Source organism: Colias philodice, chromosome 29, assembly GCF_061535455.1.
Source record: "Colias philodice isolate Cphi_HAF_F1 chromosome 29, ilColPhil1 Martin Lab GWU primary, whole genome shotgun sequence".
Taxonomy (NCBI): Eukaryota; Metazoa; Arthropoda; class Insecta; order Lepidoptera; family Pieridae; genus Colias; species Colias philodice.
The window spans coordinates 2,868,573-2,892,663 of NC_143114.1; the positions used below are offsets into that span (position 1 = coordinate 2,868,573).

General features: G+C 34.7%; 2 protein-coding genes across 3 annotated transcripts in view; both read right to left on the minus strand.

Moving 5' to 3' along the window:
• The window catches only part of LOC149475814 (uncharacterized), a 34,790-nt gene extending 28,742 nt beyond the window's left edge, over nt 1-6,048 (minus strand). Inside the window, exon 1 of the mRNA XM_089712870.1 lies at nt 5,682-6,048. Within this exon, the coding sequence (XP_089568996.1) occupies nt 5,682-5,925 (244 nt within the window). The 5' untranslated portion in view covers nt 5,926-6,048. The remainder of the gene's footprint in view (nt 1-5,681) is intronic.
• Nucleotides 6,049-6,719: 671 nt separating this feature from the next.
• Nucleotides 6,720-24,082, minus strand: Su(fu) (suppressor of fused domain protein). 2 transcript variants are annotated; one of them, XM_089712540.1, is made up of 13 exons: nt 23,955-24,082; nt 23,715-23,921; nt 23,422-23,524; nt 22,704-22,796; nt 21,812-21,990; nt 21,096-21,238; nt 20,552-20,637; nt 19,508-19,634; nt 18,274-18,373; nt 17,615-17,691; nt 17,069-17,160; nt 8,373-8,505; nt 6,720-7,615 (listed from the first exon to the last, which is right to left on the minus strand). In XM_089712540.1, the coding sequence occupies exons 2-13, from the start codon at nt 23,836-23,838 to the stop codon at nt 7,421-7,423; spliced, it is 1,452 nt and encodes a 483-aa protein (XP_089568666.1). In that variant the 5' UTR covers nt 23,839-23,921; nt 23,955-24,082; the 3' UTR covers nt 6,720-7,420. The 2 variants fall into 2 exon arrangements, with proteins under 2 accessions (XP_089568666.1, XP_089568665.1); XM_089712539.1 differs by having other exon boundaries at nt 23,715-23,925; nt 23,963-24,008.
• Between the last annotated feature and the right edge of the window lie 9 nt (nt 24,083-24,091).

Consider the following 24,091-nt stretch of genomic DNA (forward strand, 5'->3'; position numbering starts at 1 on the left):
ACAGTTGTAGTTGGGTGAATATTTAAGAGGGACTAAATTAATGTCTTTCGATATTATTAAAAAACGCCTTCATAAATTTTATGTATAAATACAGTTTTTACTGTCTTATTAAATAACGAAAATGTCCCACAAAAATATTTTAAAGAAGAGTTAATATATAAAAAGTTATCATAGAAAAAGTATGAAAATTGTGATATTTTTGCGTGTCCTTTCACTACTGTCGCTTACAATTCTTTATCTAAAATATTTAAATTTGCTCGATAGGATACAAATTTAATGTTAATAAGAAGATAAATAACTAGTTAACAATTCATTACCAAAAAATAACCCATCAATTTATATTAAGTAACTTAAAACTCTGTTTTTAAAATGTCCATAAAATTCGCGTCATTGTTCAACGAATTGTTTGTTTTTAACGCCATGCCGATGTACCCGACGTGGCAAGTTTAAACCTGTTTTGTGGTGAAATCTGATTGCTCGCTTTAGTCGATCGCAGTACTTCGGTGGGGAAGGACGTGTTCGTTTTACCCAGGTGAGTCTTCATATTACGTTCTACAAAAATTTCCAAACAAGACGTCATTTGCATTTCTCGATGTGTATAATCTAATATTTGCTGTATGATATTTTTTTTGTGCCAAGTTATGTAAGATCGAAACATGTTTTTAAAGTTTTTAATCATTTCCTCGAAAAATCCGTTTGTAATACGTTTTTTAAACGAATTTGTCGAAATCGTCATTTGTCTGAACGTCATTATCATGAAAGCCCTAAAAGCACAATGATGCTCATTCAGAATAATGACCAAAACTGTAAATATAAATGACTGTAGTTCAGAAAAATGACGAGTATTACTTAATATTATATTTATTTTAAGGTAATACTATAATTGGTGCTTTAAAGATGATGCTCACTTACTATATTTACTAATACTTCTAGGAGTATTTTATAGTCCGTTAAATACTTTCCTTCCTTTCAAGTCCTCCTTGACCAATTTGTCCCCCTTTACCAACACGTTATACTGATGGGTGATTTTAATACCTGTCTGCTAAAGGATGACTCCCGCAGCAAAGTTACTTTCTCTTCTTGATTCCTTTGACCTTCACACTTCCTACGGCGTAATTTTGGTGGTATCGATTTAGAAAAGTTGTTAAACGATGCAGCAATTATCAATTGGGATATGGTGTATGAAGCCTGTACCATAAATGACAAAATTACCTTATTTAATAGCTTTCTTTTACAGGTTTATGATAAGCACGGCCCGATTAGGCGGATGAAAGTTAAGCACCTTCCGGCGCCCTGGCTTACTCCAGAATTAAAAACATTATTGAATAAAAAGAACAATGCTAAAGCCAAGCTCAAAGCCGCTAAAACCGATTTTGCACGGGAGAAGTACAGAAATATCCGGAATCGTTGCAAAACATTGTGTAGAGATGCACAAAGACGCCATATCCATAATTCCGTCGAGAACGGCGACACTTGTAAAATATGGAAATTTTTAAAGACATTAGGAGTTGGTAAATCCCAATCAAACAATATACCACCTAATATTAATATTGAATTGCTTAATAAGCATTTTGCATCATCTTCCCATCTCTGTCCTGATCAAAAAAGATCAACGCTCCAATATCTTTCATCAACTGCAACTCCTACTCACCCACCGTTCTTTTTTAATCAATTCACTGTTAGTGGTGTTAAGAAGAATATCCTGTCCATTTCATCCAACGCCGTCGGTAGTGACTCAGTTAGTCGTAATATGATCGTCCCCATCCTTGACATAATCGCCCCCGTCATAACCCACATCCTGAACGTTTCCATCTCTTCCAGCATATTTCCTGACATTTGGAAAGATGCTAAAATTATTCCTCTCCCGAAGAAAACTAATCCAGCTTCCTTTTCAGATTTCCGTCCAATTTCCATTCTGCCTTTCCTCTCCAAAGTCCTTGAACGCCTTATTCACCAACAGCTTAGTTCCTTTCTTTATAAAAATAATATCCTCAGTCCATTCCAATCCGGTTTCCGTCCAGGTCATAGTACGACTACTGCACTTGTTAAAGTCACGGACGACATACGTAATGGAATGGAAAAGAAGCAGTTGACAGTACTTACTCTCCTGGATTTTAGTAACGCCTTTAACACCGTCGATTTCGACATACTGTTACAACTGCTCCATTCTATTAACATATCTCCTACAGTGGTTGATTGGTTTCATAGTTACTTGCACGGTCGCCGACAGCATGTATTATTGGAGGAGGAATCATCGTCCTCGCGTGATGTTGTCGCAGGTGTTCCGCAAGGTGGCGTTTTGTCCCCTCTCCTATTTGCTATATTTATAAATTCAATAACCAAGAATCTATCTTCTCTCTATCACATGTATGCTGACGATCTCCAGATATATTCCCAGTCAACCCTTGAGAACTTATCTTCTGCACTCTTAACTACTAATACCGATTTGGAAAGAATTTCGACTTGGAGTCGTAGGTATGGTCTAAAAATTAACCCTAGCAAGAGTCAAATTATTGTAATTGGTAGCTCCCATTTAATTTCGCGCATTGACTGGGCATACATACCTAAAGTTTTTATAGATGGCTCCATAATCGAATTTAAAAATAATGTCAAAAATCTAGGGGTTCACTTTGACACGACCATGTCTTGGTCGTACCACATAAAGGAAACAAGTCGTAAACTTTACGCTGCGGCAAGTTCCTTGAGACGTTTACGGCATTTCTTACCGATTTCTACCAAAATTACGTTAGCCAAATCCCTTCTCCTTCCACTCCTTGACTACGCTGACGCCTGTACCACTGATCTTAGCGAAGAGCAATTGAATACACTTGAGCGTCTCCAAAATTTCTGCATTCGTTTTGTTTACGGATTACGCAAATACGATCACGTTTCCCAGTTTCGCAAAAAACTCAAGTGGCTTCCTATTAGACTTCGCCGGAATGCAAATGCATTGAAGTTGTTATATTCCATCCTCTTTAATCCCAATTCTCCTTCCTATCTTAAAAATCAATTTAAATTCTTAGATTCGGGTTCCTACACTCTTCGTTCCGCCGATAACCTTCTCCTTAGCTTTCCTTCTCACCATACTTCCTTCCTTGGTAACTCATTTGTTGTAACCGCTATCAGACTGTGGAATTCTCTGCCTGTGGATGTTAGACGAGCTTCCTCTATAAAATCTTTTAAAACTCTTTTATATAAGCACCTCTCCAATTTAGCATATCCTTCTACTTAATATTATGTATTTTATCCTTTCCTATTATTAATTTATATATTTTATGTATTCTATCTTCTATAATCTATATTATTATTTTATTTATTATATCAGCCACCCGCGTAACATGTACGTTTCTTCTTTATCTCTTACCTTGGGCAGTCTGGAAGAGATCGCTAGTAAGCGATAAGGCCGCCTTATGTACTTGATTGGTGTCAGGTGTTCAATTATGATTTTGTGAATTCAAAATTTATAAGAATAAACCTCAAACTCTTTATGTCCAATCAAAATCCGCCTAAGTCGAAATCCTTTATAAGTTGAAAACTCTATAACTCGAATTTTTTGGCGTCTCCCCTGGTCTTTTCAACTATCGCACGAGCGGAGCGAGCGAAGCGAGCGGAGCGAGCGAAGCGAGCGAGTCGCGACAGTGGCCGGCGTAAATATTCAAATAGGTAGCGAGGAGCGAAGCGACGAGCATCTTACACCTTGGCCACGGACACCGGCGGCGCGACCGACGGCGCGACGGGCGGCGCGGCAAGTCGCGCGGCGCGGTAAGCACGCCACGGGCAGTTGCGTTCGCCGCCGCGACCAGTGTAGACGAGGAGACGAGATAGCTTTATCAAAGTTAGCTCGACGTTGTTTGGAGAGTAGCAGCTTTTTTGCTCAAGATTTAATGTTTGGAAGATATAGTGGAGTACACGAATTAAATAGAAATCGTGTTACAGACGGAGAATTCCACCAAAAATATGAAAAATTTAGGCATGATGAAAAATTATGTTGCGGGTGGCTAGCCTTCCAAATAGCTGGTCTAGTTAGAATTTCTGCAATAAAAGCTTCCGTCTCCATTTTCGCGAAAAAAAAAACAAACTATTTTAAATTAAGTTCGCTCCGGGAGTAGTCGCCGCGTCTGCCGCTCGACTCCGTGGCCTGCGCCGTAATAACTCATACATTTGTTTCGATCGCTAGTCGTGCCGCGCGATTCGCTCGGGGAAATTCGCCGGTCGTCTCGCTGGTCGCCGCTGCGCGTGGCATGCCCAGTACATTTCCATACATTTGATTCATTCGCAAGACGCGCCGCCAGTCGCGCCGCGCGAATTTTCGCTATAGCGAATTGTCCGTGGCCAGCACGTTAGGTTAACTTTTGAACTACCGCACGAGCCGAGCGAGTGAAGCGAGCGAGTTGCAGCAGCGGCTGGTGTAAATATTTAAATAGGTAGCGACGAGCGTGTTAGACTAACGTATTTCTGTAATCTATAATATAAAAATGAATCCCAAAATGTGTTGGTAAGCGCATAACTTGAGAACGGCTGAACCGATTTCGATAATTCTTTTTTTATTATATTCCTTGAAGTACGAGGATGGTTCTTATGTAGAGAAAACGTAAATATGTACCACGGGCGAAGCCGGGGCGGACCGCTAGTATTGTATATGTATAGTAAATTATTTTTTGAAAAATAAGGTCATAAAGAAGTTTCACTTCTTACGTGTGTACTCTAGTACACGCACACATTTTTTTATCTTATGTTCAGGTGGAATAAGAGAGACTGAAGGGGGAAAAGCCAAGAGAGAAAAAGGACCATAACAACAAAACCCAAATTATGGCTTACGTGGGTAAAATCTATTAAGTACAATCGACTCGTAAACCATAATTTGATGAACACATTGGTTTTGTAATTATTGTCCTTCGTCTCTCCTCCCCAACGTTAAGTCTTATCTTATCTGACAATATATTTTTAACTTTAATTTTAAAAGAAAATAATGATTGTTTTTGATTACAAAAGCATATTTTGTTTTGAGAAGAAAATTTATTTTTGTTAAATAAATAGGTACAGTTGAATCATGTTGTTCCTATAATAAATCAATATTTTTACCATCAAAATTACGAGTTTTATTGCAAATTTTATTTTTAACTTATATAAAACGAACGAAACCATTAAACATCATTATTCTAAACAAATTGTCATTATACAAAGTGAATACGTCATTTTTCTCAAATTTCGTCATTGTCATGAACAACTGTTTTTACATAATGTAAAATATCTCCTTAACTACTGAGTTTTTTTCAGTGACTCTTACTGAAAAGGACTTCCATTTCGGCTCCTTTTTACACTAGAAAACAATCTGTGAAATATTTAAAGGTTTTTAAAAAAACATAATTTTTAGCTTAAAATAACATATTGAGTAGATTCACCCAGTTATCAGGACTATCAGTTTAGTACATGTTTAGTAAATGTAAATATTTATTGTTACTTTTAATAATTATTGTACCTGTTACTTCATAAATTCGGGTCAAATGACCTAGTGATGGGTCGTTGACGATTTTACAGTCGACGAAACGAGACTAGTCTACCGTTCACGATAAACTAAAAACAGTTTAATTCTCGACTAGTTTACGTTGTAGGCGGAATAGCGCTAATTTCAACGGTAGTTTAGTGCACGATCTAACCGCAGAAGTCAAAGAAGTACATACCTGGAGTGAATTCCGTATCAGGTCGAGTTTCTCGTTCCCTTTGTGATGTAAGAACGGGCTGGTCATCAGCTCCAAACACCCACGAATACACAGAAGGATGTTTCCTCCTCAAATGACTTTTCAAGTTCGCGGTTGATGACTTATAACTTAAAATGTCTTTGCATTCATTGCATTTTGCTTTAAACGTAGTATTGTCTTTCTCAAAGTAGTGCCAAAGAACACTGGATTTTTTACGGACCGACATAATTAATTGTATACAGTAATTACCTATTTAGGTATTAAATAAAGACAGTCAAACAACTATTAAACGTCTATTTACACAACTGAACTGTAAATCAGTCGACCTGTTGACGCCAGAAAACAGTCGATTAAAACAGTTCGTTCAATGAACGCTTACTCCTAAAAATAACCTGACACTTGACAGTGACTTCAATTTAGTCTTGCCAGCTCTCGTAGCTCACTAAACTTGGCCCCCGCAAAAAAATTTTTTTATTAGTTTTAAATTTTTATTATGCCATATCGTTAGTTCGTGGTTTGTTCTCAATTGTTTGCTATAAATAATTGTTTGTTCGTTACATGGACGTATAAAAAAAGACGGACGGAGTATCGCTCTAACAACACTTTCACTTAGAACAAACTGACATTTATTAAAGAAAGCTACGCCATCTATACTTTGGCGAGTAAAAACGTATTTTAATCAGTTTATATTTAATCCCCAAAAGATGGCATCGCACTTTCCGAAGTTATTGCAAATTGTATAAAAACCTTTCCATACTAAAAGATTAAATGAATTAGAACAATTATCTCAGATTTTTATTTCAGTATCATATTATAGAACTTTAATTCAGGAAAATATTTTCCATAAAAAATACTGCGTCTGACTAAATAAATATTGACAACATTTTGGCCGATTCTCAGGTCTACCAAATATGTAAACAAAATTTCATAAATATCGCTCCAGTCGTTTCCGAGGTATATGGTAAATGAACATTGTGACACGAGAATTTTATATATAAGATATTTATTAAAAAAAACACATAATCATCATAAGATATATTTGGTAAAGGATAAAATATAATTACAGACAGTACTCGTTATTTACTTATAAAAAAGTAATTTTACATATTATTGTGTACCTACTTATTAAAACTATAAATCTTTTCTCTTTACATAGGTACAGAATACAGATTCTTAACTAAATTAAGAGATTAGTACATTTGAATACATTATACACACAATATACAGATACAACCAGTAGGGAAACTTCACACAAACGTTCGAAATGGCTCATGCACACAAGCAAGCGTGTTTACGAGAATCATAAGGGCATTATGACATAATATAAAACATAGTATAAAACAAAGTCGCTTTCTCTGTCCCTATTTCCCTATGTCCCTTTGTACCATCTTTAAAACTACGCAACGGATTTTGATGCGGTTTTTTTAATAGATAGAGTGATTTAAGAGGTTCTTGTAAACATGCTTGCTTGTGTGCGTGAGCCATTTCGAACGTTTGTGTGAAGTTTCCCTACTGGTTGTATCTGTATATTGTGTTATACATTAGCATTATAATATTTAAAAATTTTGAAATGAAACTTCATTAGGCTCGTTGAGAGCAAAATTTCAAAGTCGCGCCACGGCAATACCGCCAGATCATGGAAACAACGATTTTGGTATCTTTGAATCTTGCCAAAGAAGTTTCACTTCTGACATGTGCTCGGCACACACGCTTTTTTTTTTTTATAAAAACTCAGTATCAGGTAAAACAGATATTTTTAACTTATAACTAGGCCAGGAGAGAGTAAAGGGTATTGTAGGTGCTGTGGTTGTGCCCGTGGTTCCTTCTTCGTCTGTCTCCGAGTCTAATTCTGCTAAATTTGCGAGCGGAGCCACTTTTTTCGACATGTCTTGCGCTAATTCATTTGGTATCAGAATCTGGAAAAAAAATGAGATGGTTGGAACATTTAGAATCTACTAGCTGAGCTCCGCGGCTGTTGATCTTAGCGTGATGATATAGTCTATAGCCTTCCTCAATAAATGGGCTGGGTCCAGTAGTTCCTGAGATTAGCGCGTTCAAACAAACAAACTCTTCAGCTTTATAATATTAGTATAGTCTTAGGGATTTTAAATCAACCTAGAAAGTTTAATTGGTTACAAAATGATTTTATATGTCTAAGTTGAACTCATTTTTATAACCACCCACCTGGTTCGGCTTAAGAATAGATTATTTATTAAGATAAATAAATTACTTGGTATTTCACACAATTAAATGAGTCATACAGTATTTTGCTTAATTAGGGATAACACTGTATATCTATAATATTTTTTCATAAAGAAAAATTTAATCTAACTTGCGAGATAATAATTTGTCGAGAACATTTGATTATATCTGTAAATTTAATAAATTTTAAAGAAATTGACGTGTGAGTGTGTGTGTATGTATGTTTTTGACGTGACAACGTCTTATAATTCGATAAAGCCGGCTGCACGCACGAAAAAACATGACTCATGCGGCGTTACCTCGCTCTGAGGCGTTCCATGTAAGGCTTGAAGTGCAAGCGAGAGCGCGGAACGAGCGACAAAGAAGCACAATCGGACGTTGTCACGTTCAACTATCGTCAGTAAACCGACTTTACAGACAACCGATTTTTTTTCTTCTTTTGTTTTCTTTTTTTGTATGTATGTAACATACCTGCAACCAATTATTAGTGACCGCATACGGCGTGCTATCACTAACCACGGCCCCCCCCACAGTGGGGGGCAACACTGTCACACTGCGGCCACCTTGCCGCCACGTGAAATGGGAGGCGTGTAGAACACGACCGCTGAAAAAAAAGTTTATGATACTTCATTGTACATTTATATTTAATAAAGAATAGAATAAATTCGATCGCTCTGGTGGGTCACGAGTGGCCGAGTTGGTCAGGCATCCGCCCCGGATTGGCGTGTTAGCATGCGGGTTCTCGAGTCCCGCCTGGTGATCGAATTTTTAATACATATATATAAATCTCGTGTCACAATGTTTGTCCTCAATGGACTCCTAAACCACTTAAGGTGATTCCTACGATCTGTTCCCAGCCAATGTCCCGCTAGATGGCGCTGAATTCTACATTTCTAGTTTATTTGAGTTTTTGCGTAATTGGAAAAGATTAAGGTCGTAGGAATAGTCATGGCGGTTACTGAATATTATATTTTATTGAAATATGTCATATCATTGCCTTAAAATCCACCCAATTTGGTAAAAAAATGCATTATAACATCTGTCATTGCATACAGGGTCGTTTACACACACAGACGTATACAAAAATGATAAAGATTTAACTCTAGATGGCGTGAATGTAAAGCGCGTCACACACGGTGAAGATACTACCTATAATATTTTATCTAATCTAGTAATATTTTATATTACAGTATCTTAAGGTATCCGGTATCAGCGTTCTGACCATCATTTTTCTTTTTTCGCTGTAGAACCGCCATCCTGTTACAAATGACCCACAAAGGAGAATGACCACGGGTGGTATTGGTAAAATTTTAGTTGTGCCACGTATTCGTTATAATATTGTTAATTCCTATTTGTATTTATAATGATCATATGTATCAATATTAAGTCTTAATTAAACCGGATAAATTGAAATAATAGTAAAAGTAAAAGTTTTTCTTTTGAAACATGTATGACTACGTATGGAATCGGTAAAATACTAGTTGTGTCGTGTTCGTGATATTGTTAATTCCTATTTGTATTTATAATGATCATATTTATCACTATTAAGTTGTAATTATACCGAATAAATAGAAATAAAAGTAAAAGTTTTGTTTTGACACATACCTATATCTATCTCTCTTGCAAACGTCATATGTCATAGTTTCTATTTGAAATGTCAAATGAATGTGTTCGACGCATTGTTCGATGTTATTTTGAAATAATGTTTAAATTACGATTTACTTTTCACATTATGGGTAGACAAAACTTCAAAACGCCACCTGCTACGGTTTATATTATTATGAACGATTAGCTTTCCGCCCGCATTTTCAAAAAAAAACCCGTATAGTTCCCGTTCCCGTGGGGTTTCCGGGATAAAACCTATTCAATGTGTCCAAGTTACGTTCTATATGTGTGCTAAATTTCATTGTAATCGGTTCAGTAGTATTTGCGTGAAACACACACATACACATCCTCACAAACTTTCGCATTAGTAGGAAGTAGGATTGTTATAAAAATAAAAGTTATATTTGTTGGCGTAAACTATTTTATTGTAATTTTGGGAAATAAATAATGTCAAAATTGATTACCTACAATAAAACGCAGTTTTATTTTATTACCTACATTACACTATTGTTTTTTTTTTATCAAAACATGTATTTGAAGTAGCAAATATGATATTATGCTGATCCAAGCATTTTCACTCAAAACTAATATCACTAATGATTTGTAAAAGTAAATTATTTCAATATACATTTCATAACCAACAAGTAAGAATAATTATTCATACAACAACAAATCAAAAACACTATTTACTATGGAAAAAAAACCAGGAAGGTGAAAAACATATTTACGATTTCGATTTTCGATGCACTCGACTTTTAGTAAAATAATAGGTAAAAATATTATTATGGTTTTGATCACAGACATATCTGTGGTTTTGATTTTAGCTAATAGTATCAGAAAGCTGCGTGTTCAATGCACGTCGGGGTCCCACAACTGTGGAGGAAGGAAGGTAGAATACCTCCATCGAATAAGTGAAGTTTTTCGACATACTCGATTTGCCGGCCGGCCTCAATGAAGATTGTCCGAAAGTTGTATATGTGCTCTGTAACGAAAAAATTTCGCTAGCGCGATTCAGAGTGAGGTGTCGTACAATATACCTAATGAAGTTTTTCATCTTTTTATTTTACTGCAAATACAAAATAAAAATTAAACAATGGTAATGTAAATTCTAAACAAACTACAATTAGAACAAAAATCATTTGACTGGTTGATTTCACCCAGAGGCCAGAGGCGGCTCGTGACAAAATTGTATGGGTGTTCACTTGAAATAAAACAACGAAAATACAATAGCGTAGCAGGATAATTTATTACAAAAAAAAATGAGCACCACATTTTATAAATGTCTATAACACTAAAAATTACAAAGTACAGGCTATTTCAAAACGAATTCAATGACTAGGTATCAATAATTAGTAAATCACCGAATTTGCATTCGCGAGCGTAGGTATCCATAGTGTTTGTCACTGACGGTCACTGACCTCTATAACTTATAGAGGTCAGTGGTGTTTGTTGTGTAAACATGTATGTATTTGAGTAGTTAGTAGCATATTATATTCTGAATTTCTGATCCATGCCTATTCACTCAAAACTAATAACACTAATGATTTGTAACAGTAAATTATTTCAATAGGTAGGTATTTGAACATTTCCCAACAAGACGTAAGAATAATTATTCGTAGGTATACAAGATACAATAACAAATCTAATACACTATTTATTATTTTATTATTTACTAGCGGTCCGCCCCGGCTTCGCCCGTGGTACATGTTTACGTTTTCTCTCCATAAGAAGTAATAGAGAGCTAGCGCAAAGCTACCTGTATGTATTTGACCAGACCTGGATTTTTGTGTGTTGATTCCCCTATACCTACTACACATGAGATGAGGAGTCACTAAGCCCAGAGTGGTGGACGGGGCGCGCGCTTAGGTAAGACAGGTGGAAATTTTTGGCGAACTTTGAAACCATTTGACCACGTCTGCCATTTTGATATTTGAAAATAGATTATTATTACTATCGGAAAATAACAATGGCAGACCATTATCACGCGGATAACATTCTGGCAGACACTTATGAAAGTGCTGAAAAAAATACAATTTTGAAAGTATTTGACCAGATCTGCCATTCATATATTTTATTTATTAGGGTCTTAAAAACTTATTTTCGAAACGGCAGACATTTTCATTGCGTACAGACTTCAGCAGACAACAAAACTTTACAGACTTCAGCAGTCAACAAGACTTAGCTTCTACATGGTCAGATGTATATATGTATTACGTTCCCTGACCTTACATCAATGATTTACTTTATTAATGTTTTTATGGTCATTTACATTTAATTTTGAAAACTATGGAATAAAATTTATAAATTTGATGATACAAAACTAAATATACATTTGTAAAGAATCTCAAATATAAAGTTGTGTTGCAAATAACAAATCATCATTTAAATATTTAGTTTATTTCTTTATTTAAGAAACAATTAACAATTACAAAACAACATAAAAAAACACGCATGCATTCATTGAAATGTTCATTCATCATCACTATCGTATGGCGTTGTGTGACTCGTCTTCATAATCCATTGAATCGGATTCTGTAAAAGTAAAACGTAAATTATATAATAAAAGAACTATTAGCCGCCAGTGTAGGTACTTCTGCTGCTACATGAAAATATGCTAGGGTTGCAACAAATGGGAAATAAAACAATTGTGATTATTACTATTATGATGTAATCATTTATTCATATTATGTACATTCAAAACAATTGCTATTATTAAATCTGATGTAATTATTTTTTCATAAATATATAATTATTATTAATTACATAATATATTGCACTGTGAAATATTTACGTATCACTTTATTTTTGATGTTCTTAATTGTCTTTTATAAAATTTAAGTGACGCATTCGCATTGGGATCAACAATCCGATAAGAAAAGAATGGAGACAACATATACATAGCTTTGATTTCAATTCTACAGATACAAAATATACAATCTATCTAAAATGATACAACGGATGTTTCCTGCGTTTTCTCGTCAAAATACCGAAACAACGTAATTATTGTATAGTAGTTGGGCGTGAAAGTAAAAAAACAAATGAAAAGTGTTTTCCATATGATTATTTATTAAATTTACGCGATTAAGAATAATTTCAACGATACAATTTAGTAACCGAGAATTCAGAGGATTAAAGAAAAAACCTGCCTGATCATTTTATCAAACTCTAAAAGAATTATGGTTATTTCGCATCACTCGGTTTATTAGTTTGGTAATAATTATTAAAGGTAGTTACAACCCTAGCCATTGAGTCGAACGGTAGGCAACACAATATCGACTTTGTGCGGGTACATATGGTACATTTCTTCTTGCTGTGAAGCGTAATTATTATTATTAAGATTTTTTAGGCTATTTTGAATCAGCTGTTCTAATTTAATTCTAGAAATTTATTAAAACGTGATTTTTTTAAAAGTATATTATGAGTTTATAAATACCTCAACCAATAGTTATTGTGTCCTATCCTCATTTCTTTATATCTTGGTAGTTAACTAAAGTGTTAAATTTACATAACCTCAACAACAACATTTACACTGCCACTGCACTAAAACTAAACTAACTAGCTCTCTAGCTATAAGAACCATCCTCGTACTTCAAGGGATATAATAAAAAAAGAATTATCGAAATCGGTTCAGCCGTTCTCGAGTTATGCGCTTACCAACACATTTTGCGATTCATTTTTATATTAGACTAGCGGTCCGCCCCGGCTTCGCCCGTGGTACATGTTTACGTTTTCTCTACATAAGAACCATCCTCGTACTTCAAGGAATATAATAAAAAAAGAATTATCGAAATCGGTTCAGCCGTTCTCGAGTTATGCGCTTACCAACACATTTTGCGATTCATTTATATATATATACTAGCGGTCCGCCCCGGCTTCGCACGTGGTACATAATATTTACGTTTTCTCTACATAAAAACCATCCTCGTACTTCAAGGAATATAATAAAAAAAGAATGATCGAAATCGGTTCAGCCGTTCTCGAGTTATGCGCTTACCAACACATTTTGCGATTCATTTTTATATATAAGAATAAGATTATGTGAAAATAACCAGGAAGGTGAAAAACATATTTACGAAAACATAGTAACATAATATGGCTGTCGCTACAATAATTATATTTCAATTTTATCTTTTTATACCTAGTAGAACTGGCCGACGAATAAAAAAAATCGTATTAGAATAAATACAATAAATTACGGAACAAAAAAAGGATTGTAACTGAATTAGGTATGTTTGTTTCTGGGCGCACCGTTTTCGACGACGCGACGCGCGACGTAAGCGTATAGGTATAGGTACCTACTTTGCTAAAACAAACTAATAAAATTGTGTGTCTGTCTGAAAATTCGGAAAAGCATATTTTGCAAGTTTGTAATTACTTTGATAGTTTACCGATTTATAATAATTGTAATTGTAATTGTATAATATAAAATTTGCAATGTGGTGAAATTTCATAAAAATCACGGGCCAATTTTTTGTTTTGAATCCCACCGAAAATATAATTGCGTTATTAGAATAATTAATTACTATACCTACCCACGATCAATTATTACAATATAGTCTCAAATGCATACTAGAGAAATATTGCAATTTGATTCAATTAAAATGCATAGCATACAAAAATAAATTCACAACACAAGAAATTCCGCGCGCAAATCATAGCGCGTGTCAATGAAATCAAGAATGTTTTATATCAAGCCGACGCGGACGACGACGCGACGCCGAACAAAAGTACCTACGACGGACGACCACGCTTCGAGTTGCCAAACAACATGAGTAATAAATTGTTTACAAAAAAAACAAGTTTTCCATTTTTCTGTATGAGTAGACAGAACTTCAAAACGCCACCTGCTACGGTTTATATTATGAACGATTGTTATAAAAATAAAAGTTATATTTGTTGGTGTAAACTATTTTATTGATCAATAATTTTGAAATTTAAAATTGTCAACATTGATTACAATAAAACGCAGTTTTATTTTATTACACTATTGTTTTTTTTATCAAAACATGTATTTGAAGTACCATATAATATTATGCTGATCCAAGCATTTTCACTCAAAACTTATATCACTAATGATTTGTAAAAGTAAATTATTTCAATATACATTTCATAACCAACATGTAAGAATAATTATTATTATTCCTACCTACAACAACAAACCTAAAACACTATTTACTATGGGAAAATAACCAGGAAGGTGAAAAACATATTATTATTTACGATTTCGACGCACTCGACTTTTAGTAAAATATAGTAGGGAAACATAATATTATGGTTTTGATTTTTGCTACTAGTATAAGAAAACTGCGTGTTCAAACTACTTGTTTGTCTGTCTGAAAATTCGGAAGTACTTTGGTAGTTTACCGATTTATAATAATATTGTATATATCGTTGTTTAAAAAATATTCAAACACAATAAAATATGATATACTGATTTATCACTGGTTTCAGTGATGAACTGATGAGTCAATTATAGCCACTATACTTTCGTCATACGTGTGTATGATTGATGTGATTTGCAACGTGGTGATATTTCAGAAAAATCACGGGTCAAATTGTCCCACCGAAAATATAACTGCGTTATAAGAATAACTATACCTACGATAAATTATACATAATACAATATAGTCTCAAATGCATACTAGTGAAATATTTTATTTGAATCAATAAAATAAAAAAAAAATAAAAAATAATAATAATACAAAAATAAATTCACAACACAAGAAAATCCGCGCGCAAATCATAGCGCGTGACAATGAAATCAAGAACTTTCGAGCCGACGCGGACGACGAAGGAGCCTAACAAAAGTACCTACAATCATAGGCGGCTCGTGACAAAATTGTATGGCCGTGTTCACTTGAAATAAAACAACGAAAATAGGTACCTACAATAGCGTTAGCAGTACAAAAAAAATGAGCACCACATTATAAATGTCTATTTATACACTAAAAATTATAGAGTATTTCAAAACGAATTCAATTATTATTTAGCAATAATTAGAAAATCCCCGAATTTGCATTCGTGATCGTATTCATAGTGTTTGTCTACACTAATATTATAAAGAGGAAAACTTTGTTTGTTTGTTTGATTGTAATGAATAGGCTCATAAACTACTGGACATTTTACCAATGTTTGCAAGTTTGTGATTACTTTGATAGTTTACCGATTTATAATAATTGTATACTTATATCATTGTTTAAAAATATTCAAACACAATATGATATAGGTACTGATTTATCACTGGTTTCAGTGATGAACTGATGAGTCAATGTTAGCCACAATACTAATCACTTTCGTCATACATGTGTATGAACTATGATTGATGTGATTTGCAATGTGGTGAAATTTCATAAAAATCACGGGCCAATTTTTTGTTTTGAATCCCACCGAAAATACATATATTACTAATTGCGTTATTAGAATAATTAATTACTATACCCACGATCAATTATTACAATTTACAATATAGTCTCAAATGCATACTAGAGAAACATTGCAATTTGAATCAATTAAAATGCATAGCATACAAAAATAAATTCACAACACAAGAAATTCCGCGCGCAAATCATAGCGCGTGTCAATGAAATCAAGAATGTAATTTTATATCAAGCCGACGAGCGACGACGCCGAACTAAAGTACCTACAGAACCATTTACCTTCAGTGTACAATACAGTTTACAGACCTACGACGGACGAACAATAATGAGTAATAAATAAAAAAAAACATAGTTTCTAAGGTCATTAGTTTTATTTTATTTTATTGTTATTTTCTTTGAACGATTGGAAATGAAATTACTCAATTTTTACACAGAACTTTGATTTATTAGAATTATGCTCATTATGCATAAGATAACGAACGCGAATGCACGACATCTAGCGCGTCAATGTCTAAACATCGCCTTTCGTTTAGACATTGACGCGCTAGATCTGTAATAAGTATATAGTCTATGCGCTAGATGTCGTGCTTTATGTCGTGTTTCGCTTGGCAAAAGTCACGCACACTACTGTAGAAGTGTCAATTTTTTCCGGTATTTTACTGTTGTTTTTCTAAGTAAATATTGTAAATTATTGATTAAAAAGGTCGAACGCGCACACATTTCATTATAGAGAAGTGATAAAATGATTAGTTTTAAAGAAATAGTGTCTGTGTTAAGTGTTTAGAGGTAATCAAAAATGTATGGAGGGACGGTCGGAACATCAACCTTAACCGATTATAATAAAATTCGCACACCATGTGCAGTTCGATCCAACTTGAGAGATAAGTTTATGTGTTCATTTCCTTTCGATTCCAGCCTGACAAATGTACAATGTTGAAATTGATATTTTTGGTTTTACGGCATTCAAATGTTTTATATATATAAATTTATAAAGAACTGGCGGTCCGCCCCGGTTTCGCCCGTGGTACCTACATGTTTAAACTTAGGATAGTTTAAAGTTGGATCGAACTACACATGGTGTGCGCATTTTATTATAATCGGTTAAGTGGTTTAGGAGTCCATTGAGGACAAACATTGTGACACGAGATTTAAATTATATTAAGATATGATATGAAATAAACTCACTCAATAGCCAACGGCAGGAGGCTTGCACCTTCACTATTCAACATCAAGTGCACACCTTCCAAATATTCCACGCTGCTATCCCTCCATGAGCCCTGGAAATTCAAAGAAAATTATTATTTCAAATAAAAAAATTGTAAAACACACAAACACACACTGAAGCATAATCTTATTTGAGACAAAAAAAGTGTAAAAACATGCATATACACACACATTCTTAAGCATAAATATGCACACATACTTTAAATTTAATTGATTGACCGGTTGGCTTCATTGGTACTTGGTAGTGACCCTGCTTTCCAAGCCAGAGGTAGTGGGTTCGATTCCCACCCGGGGTAAATATTTGTGTGATGAACATAGATGTTTGCTGTGTCTGGGTGTTACATAATATCTATATAAGTATTTATTTAAAATTATATATGTACGTTTATCAGCCATCTGGTTTCCATAACACAAGCGAAAGCTTAGTATGGGATCAGATCGTGCCGTGTGTGAAAATTGTCCTGAAATATTTATTATTTATTTATTTAATTATACTTTGACACTAACTTGCACCATATCAGGTAAGTGCGGCAAAGCGCGCTCCATACTTGACATTTCAAAACTGTCCGTTGACATATTGTGACCTGAAAAAAAGAAAATAATACAATTTCCAAAAAAATAGCGTGTGTGCCGAGCACACGTGTCAGAAGTGAAACTTCTTTGGCAAGATTCAAAGATATCAAAATCGTCGCCTTACTCCATGATGTAATGGTATTGCCATGACGCGACCTTGAAATTTTACTCTCAACGCGCATAAAGAAGTTTCACTTGATTTGAAATCTTAATTGTTTCACTAGATACGTTTTGAGGCAAAAATTACGATTTTTTATTTTTATTTTCAAGAATTGTCGAATGTAATTTTTGAATTTAAACTGCTTGTAAAATAGACACTAAAATTACTTTTTGAAATTCTCTCAAATATACTACTACAACTAAATATACTACATACTATACTTGATAGTTAGGTTATAAAGTTAACGCCAAAATTGTACACTTTTTTTATAGCTACTTACTAGTTAATTAGAATGGACAATCTCAAAATTAAAATAAGTAACAATAAAAACACGCTCTTTATAAAACCAATCAAACGCTTACAAAATGTTCAATACTAAATATTCTGGCAGAAAACATAACCCTCCTTTTTACAGAGTTGGTTAAACACTTACCTTCCGATCCTCTATCAGTCATAGACGTAAGTCCCCTCTGTAAGGTCTCTTTTATTTGCCTTTCCACGCTCGGCGATAGCGAACATTGTTCTTCTTCACTCTGAAATAAAATAAAATAAATAGATAATTCTTTATTAAAAAAAATGTTGTGTGGTTTTATGAAACCACGGTAAAAGTGAAACTGTTCGAACGGTTCCGAACACTGCTTTGTGTAGCGCATGTCGCGTGACGGTCGCGATACACGCGACATGCGCTACACAGACCAAACAGTTTGAGACGATGTAATAAAAGTTTCACTTTAATTAACATTAAACACGTATATATAGAACGACAATAAGAAGAAGACAAGTATCTACAAACGGCACCTGCAAAAAGAGACGCAATTAAAAGTGGTGGGTGAGCAAAAATTAATGCATTGGGAAAAATGAAGGTAATATTGAAATTTAATATTTTAATATTAAATTAAGGTTACATCCATACTAATATTATAAATGCGAAAGTAACTCTGTCTGTCTGTCTGTTACTCAATCACGCCTAAACTACTGAACCCTGAACCGATTTTCATGAAATTTGGTATGGAGATATTTTGATACCTGAGAAAGGACATAGGCTACTTTTTATCCCGTGAAAATGACGCAATCCCGGAAATCCCACGGGAACGGGAACTATGCGGGTTTTTCTTTGACTGCGCGGGCGAAGCCGCGGGCGGAAACCTAGTATTCCTATATAATAAATTATAGCAAGAAGATAAAAAAATGTGTTCAGTGGCTGGTGGACAGTCGCTAATATCACTACATAGTATAAAACAAATTCGCTTTCTCTGTCTCTATGTATGCTTAAATCTTTGTAACTACGCAACGGATTTTGATGTAGTTTCTTTTAATAGATAGAGTGATTCAAACTCAAACTCAAACATTTATTTATTCAATTAGACTTCTTCGAGAAGCACTTTTGAAACGTCAATACATATTTTTAACATTTACCACCGATTCGGAAAGCAGTATCTATGGAGAAAAACCGGCAAGAAACTCCATAGTTGCTCTTTTAAATCATTTCAGTATTACAATTTAATTTTACAAAATATGTAACTGTATATTATCATTCAAGAGGAAGGTTTTAGTATATAATTGATTAGGTTTTTGACAAAGCGGACGAAGCCGCGGACGGAGAGCTAGTATTAAATAATATTACAATTTCCAGTATGCTCTAAAAATTAAAAGAAAAATCTCCTCACCGGTAAATACTTCTGCCAATTGACCCTAGCAGAAACTCCAGCCAAATGCACCAACTGCCGCCGGGTGGTGGTGAGCCGAGCTGATCGTCTACGTGATACCCTCGTTACTAGCCAGGGTCCACCACATCTGGGGGGAGGAAATATTAAAAGTGAAGTCCCATGTCCCCAAGTGGGTTAGAGGCAAATGCATTATGCATCTGTTTCACTGATCGATTTTCTTTAGGGAAAAGTAGGTGTGAAGTCCCGTGTCCCCGTAGTGGGGTAAGGGGCAGATGCATTATACATCTGTTTCTCTGATCGATTTTCTTTAGGGACAAGTAGGTGATCAGCCTTCTGTGTCCTGCCGGACCGAGACATTTTTTTTTCTTCGTCTCCACCGGGAATCGAACCCAGGACCCCTTGGTTCTACGCTCACGCGTCAATCACTGTACCAAGAAGGTCATATAGCAGGAGGAAATATTGGTGTGGCAAAACTCTTGTCAAAGAATTATCATCATCATCATCATCACCACTCAATTCTATTATTTTTGTAACTTATAATCTAGAAAGCTACACAAAGGATTCTTCTTTTGACTGACCGGTTTGCTTAGTTGACTGTGCCTTCCAAGCGAGAGGTCGTGGGTTTGATTCCCACCCAAATATTTGGGTGATGAACATGTTTGCTCTGCGTCTGGGTGTTAATTATCTATATGAGTATTTATTTAAAATTATATATGTATGTTTATCAGCCATCTGGTTTCCATAACACAAGGAAAAGCTTAATATGGGATCTGATCGTGCCGTGTGTGAAAATTGCCAGATATATTTATTTACTACTAGCCGTCCGCCCCGGCTACGCCCGTGGTACATATTTCGTAATAAAAGGTAGCCTATGTTCTTTCTCAGGGTCTAAAGATTGTCTGTGCCAAATTTCATCAAAATCGGTTGAGAGGTTTAAGCGGGAAAGCGTAACAGACAGACAGAGTTACTTTCGCATTTATAATATTTGTAGGGATTTATTTATGTATAGTCAAGCAGTAAATATTTTCCTTATAGTTTTATTACCTGGGATCTTCACTAATTAGCTTCAAAACTTCGAACCCGGAACCTCTCTGAGCCGCTCTGAGCTCTCTGGTCGTACAACCCACCATCTGAAATAAGTTTCAAGTACATTCAGGACATTTTAATGAGTTTTCAAAACGTGATAAATAAAATTAAGTACATAATTAGAAATAAAAAAAATGTATGCTGGTAAAATCAACAATGATATTTACAATTTAGACGCGAGCAAAACCGCGGAGAAAAGCTAATATATTATACGTAATCACTACATAGTATAAAACAAAGTCGCTTTCTCTGTCCCTATATCCCTTTGTATGCTTAAATCTTTAAAACTACGCAACGGATTTTGATGCGGTTTTTTTATAGATAGTGATTCAAGAGGAAGGTTTTAGTATATAATTTATTATGTTTTAGACAAAGCGGGCGAAGCCACGGGCGGTAAGATAGTAATAAATTATAAAATACGTAATAAATTATAATATAGGATAAAGTTAGTATACATATTATATACGTAAGTACATACCTTTTTTTTTACGTAAGTACATACCTGTAAAAACGCCACCCTCCCATGTGGGGTGTCCACACTTTTCAACTGTGGATCTTCAGCCACAAGCAAATGACGCACTCTTGACTCAGAGCCATCGAGCGCCGCGTGCCATGACACGTGGTCACCGGCGACGAATTTATTCCCTGAATATAGTTAATATTATTGTATTTACCATGTTTAAGTCCATAATAAGTATAAAACTTGTAACCTATCAAATATAGTCACTACGGTCAGTATGATCTATAGTCAATAGTCGACATAGACCATGTTAATATTACTTTTTACTGTATTTAGCATATTGAGGTCAGTAAAGGCACTATAATGGGGAGACAATATAGTCATAATAATCAATATAGACACGATAGTCAATATAGTCACGATAGTCAATATAGTGAACAGGTACATTCTAGGGCAGCGCGCTCCATCTTAGGCCACATCTCAGCTTACCATCAGGCGAGATCGTGGCCAAGCGCTCCCCTATTGTACTGTAAAAAAAAAACAGACATAATCGGTTCTGTTACACACGTTAATACCTGAAGTTGATGTAATTAAACAGATTGGAGTGTTACCATTTCACACTGTGACTTTGTCAAATGTTTGGTTCATCAGAATTTCAGAACATGTGCCACACAACACGCAAATATATTTCCAATACTATACAAAATATATAACATTTAAAATGGGCACTTTATCAATAAACACATTCAAATACTTACCAGTAGCAAAAATATATCTAGCCAGCGCTTGCAACAAAGCCGCTGGCCACACTGGCGGTGTTTGTCCCCTCTCCGCAGCTAACCGGAGAGTTAACTCCAGACCATACCCTGATATAGTGTCACCAGGCTCTGGTATGGGGTGTACTCTACCGTCGCCATGGAGGTCAGATACTCCAAAACTGAAAGAATAAAAATATAAGTGTTTCTTATATTTTTTTCATTATGAAAATACTTAGATATTAGGCAAGGTTATTATACTATATAGTAGCAATAGTAGAGACAAATGTAATATACAGTGTACAAAAAAAAACACTATTAAGTTGAATTAAAATGAAAGTTTTCTATTGGCAAAATAATTTTCTTGATCAGATCAGTACTTCCGAAGATTGACCCCTATAAAAGTACATACTTGGAAGCTTTATATAGCATTTTTCACACACTGTTACATGTTACACCATTTGAACTAAATTCTATATCACTACATAGTATAAACCAAAGTTGCTTTCTCTGCCCCTATGTCCCTTTGTATGCTTAAATATTTAAAACTACAGTACGGATTCTTATGCGGTTTTTTTTTAATAGATTGAGTGATTCAAGAGGAAGGTTTTAGCATACTATAATTTACTAGATTTCCGCCCGCGGCTTCGCCCGCGTTTTCAAAGAAAAACCCGTTCCCTTGGGATTTCCGGGATAAAACTAATTATTAATCAAAGTTACCCTCTATATGTGTGCTAAATTTCATTGTAATCGGTTCAGTAGTTTTTGCGTGAAAGAGTAACAAACATCCATACAAACTTTCACATTTATAATATTAATAATTTATTAGGTTTTAGACAAAGCGGGCGAAGCCGCGGGCGGTAAGCTAGTATTATGTAAACATTTCAGCCTTTACCTCACATAATGCCAGTGTGGAGGAATGTTCTCATCAGGTCTACCTGGGTTCCAGTACATGCTGATGTAATCCAGAGGGTCATGGCCACCTAGCCTGGAAGAAAATATAATATTTAATATTAGATTTATTTTGCTGTCTCACTTATGAAGTAATTAAATAAAATATTATAAATGGAGCATAAATAATGCTTTATAAGTTTGTTTGAGTTTCTTGCCGGTTCTTCTCCATAGATACTGCTTTCCGAATCGGTGGTAAATGTTTTAAAATGTTACGATTCAAAAGTGCTTTCGTAAGAAGTCTGATTGAATAAATAAATGATTGAGTTTGAGTTTGCTCAAAAGTTTGATGTTCAATTATTTATTTTTAAGTATTTATCTTAAGCCAGACTCATTTACTAGGTACATAAATAGAACTATGTGGTAAGCTATTTAGACTAAGGCCTATCTCTGAGCCATATAATATTCAAAACTGATCTGCCATTTTTGCATGATAGATAGACAAACATCAAACATGGATCTATCTAAACACACATGGTATTTACAAGAAATTTAACATTTTGGTGTTGAGGCACACTCCTGAAGCAAATTGAAAGAACAGAAACGACCAAAAGAACCTTAAAAGCAACATAAAATATTTTCTCTCTCCCTTACTATACTTTAAAATGCTGCACATTTCAAACTGATTAGTAAAGTAAATACAAAATACAAATAATGTTTACCAAAACTTAAGTCTAGTGGTAACTTGTAGTGGATTCGGCTGGTCAGGGTATATTTTGGAGCATGCTTCATACAGCGCTTTCAATCCTGCTGGCATCAGGCGTTCTGAAATATTTTAATTATTATTTTTTTATATTATTATTCATTTTAGTTAAAAATTCTGTTATGGTCCTTATTTACTGCATGTACAATTAATTAATAAAAGAACACTATCAAATATCGATAAATTACGTTAATTTACATATATTTCCTTCCAAAGTAGTTTCTATGAAATATCAATAAATAAATAATTTACCAGATTGCTCCATCTGTTCCTGAGAGCTCTGTGAACTCTGCGAGTTAGCAGGATGCGCAGGCGCAACGAATGACAGCGCGCTGTTTCTTACAACTCCGCCGCTAGTGCCACTTCCACTCGACATATTGATTAGTAATTAACTAATTAACACTAGAATAACTATTTAATCCTAATCCTTATTACACATAGAACAGATTTATGAGGTACCTATCTCCCTAGAGTATATTTGTTCTGTGGTACCTATTTACAACTGATCAATGACGTAGGTAAATAAAAAACGGATTCCATTCATAACTTCCTGTCATTGTCATTGGCAATATGCCACAGATTACAGATAATAAACATTTTTTCGGAATCGAAAATATTTCATTTTATTG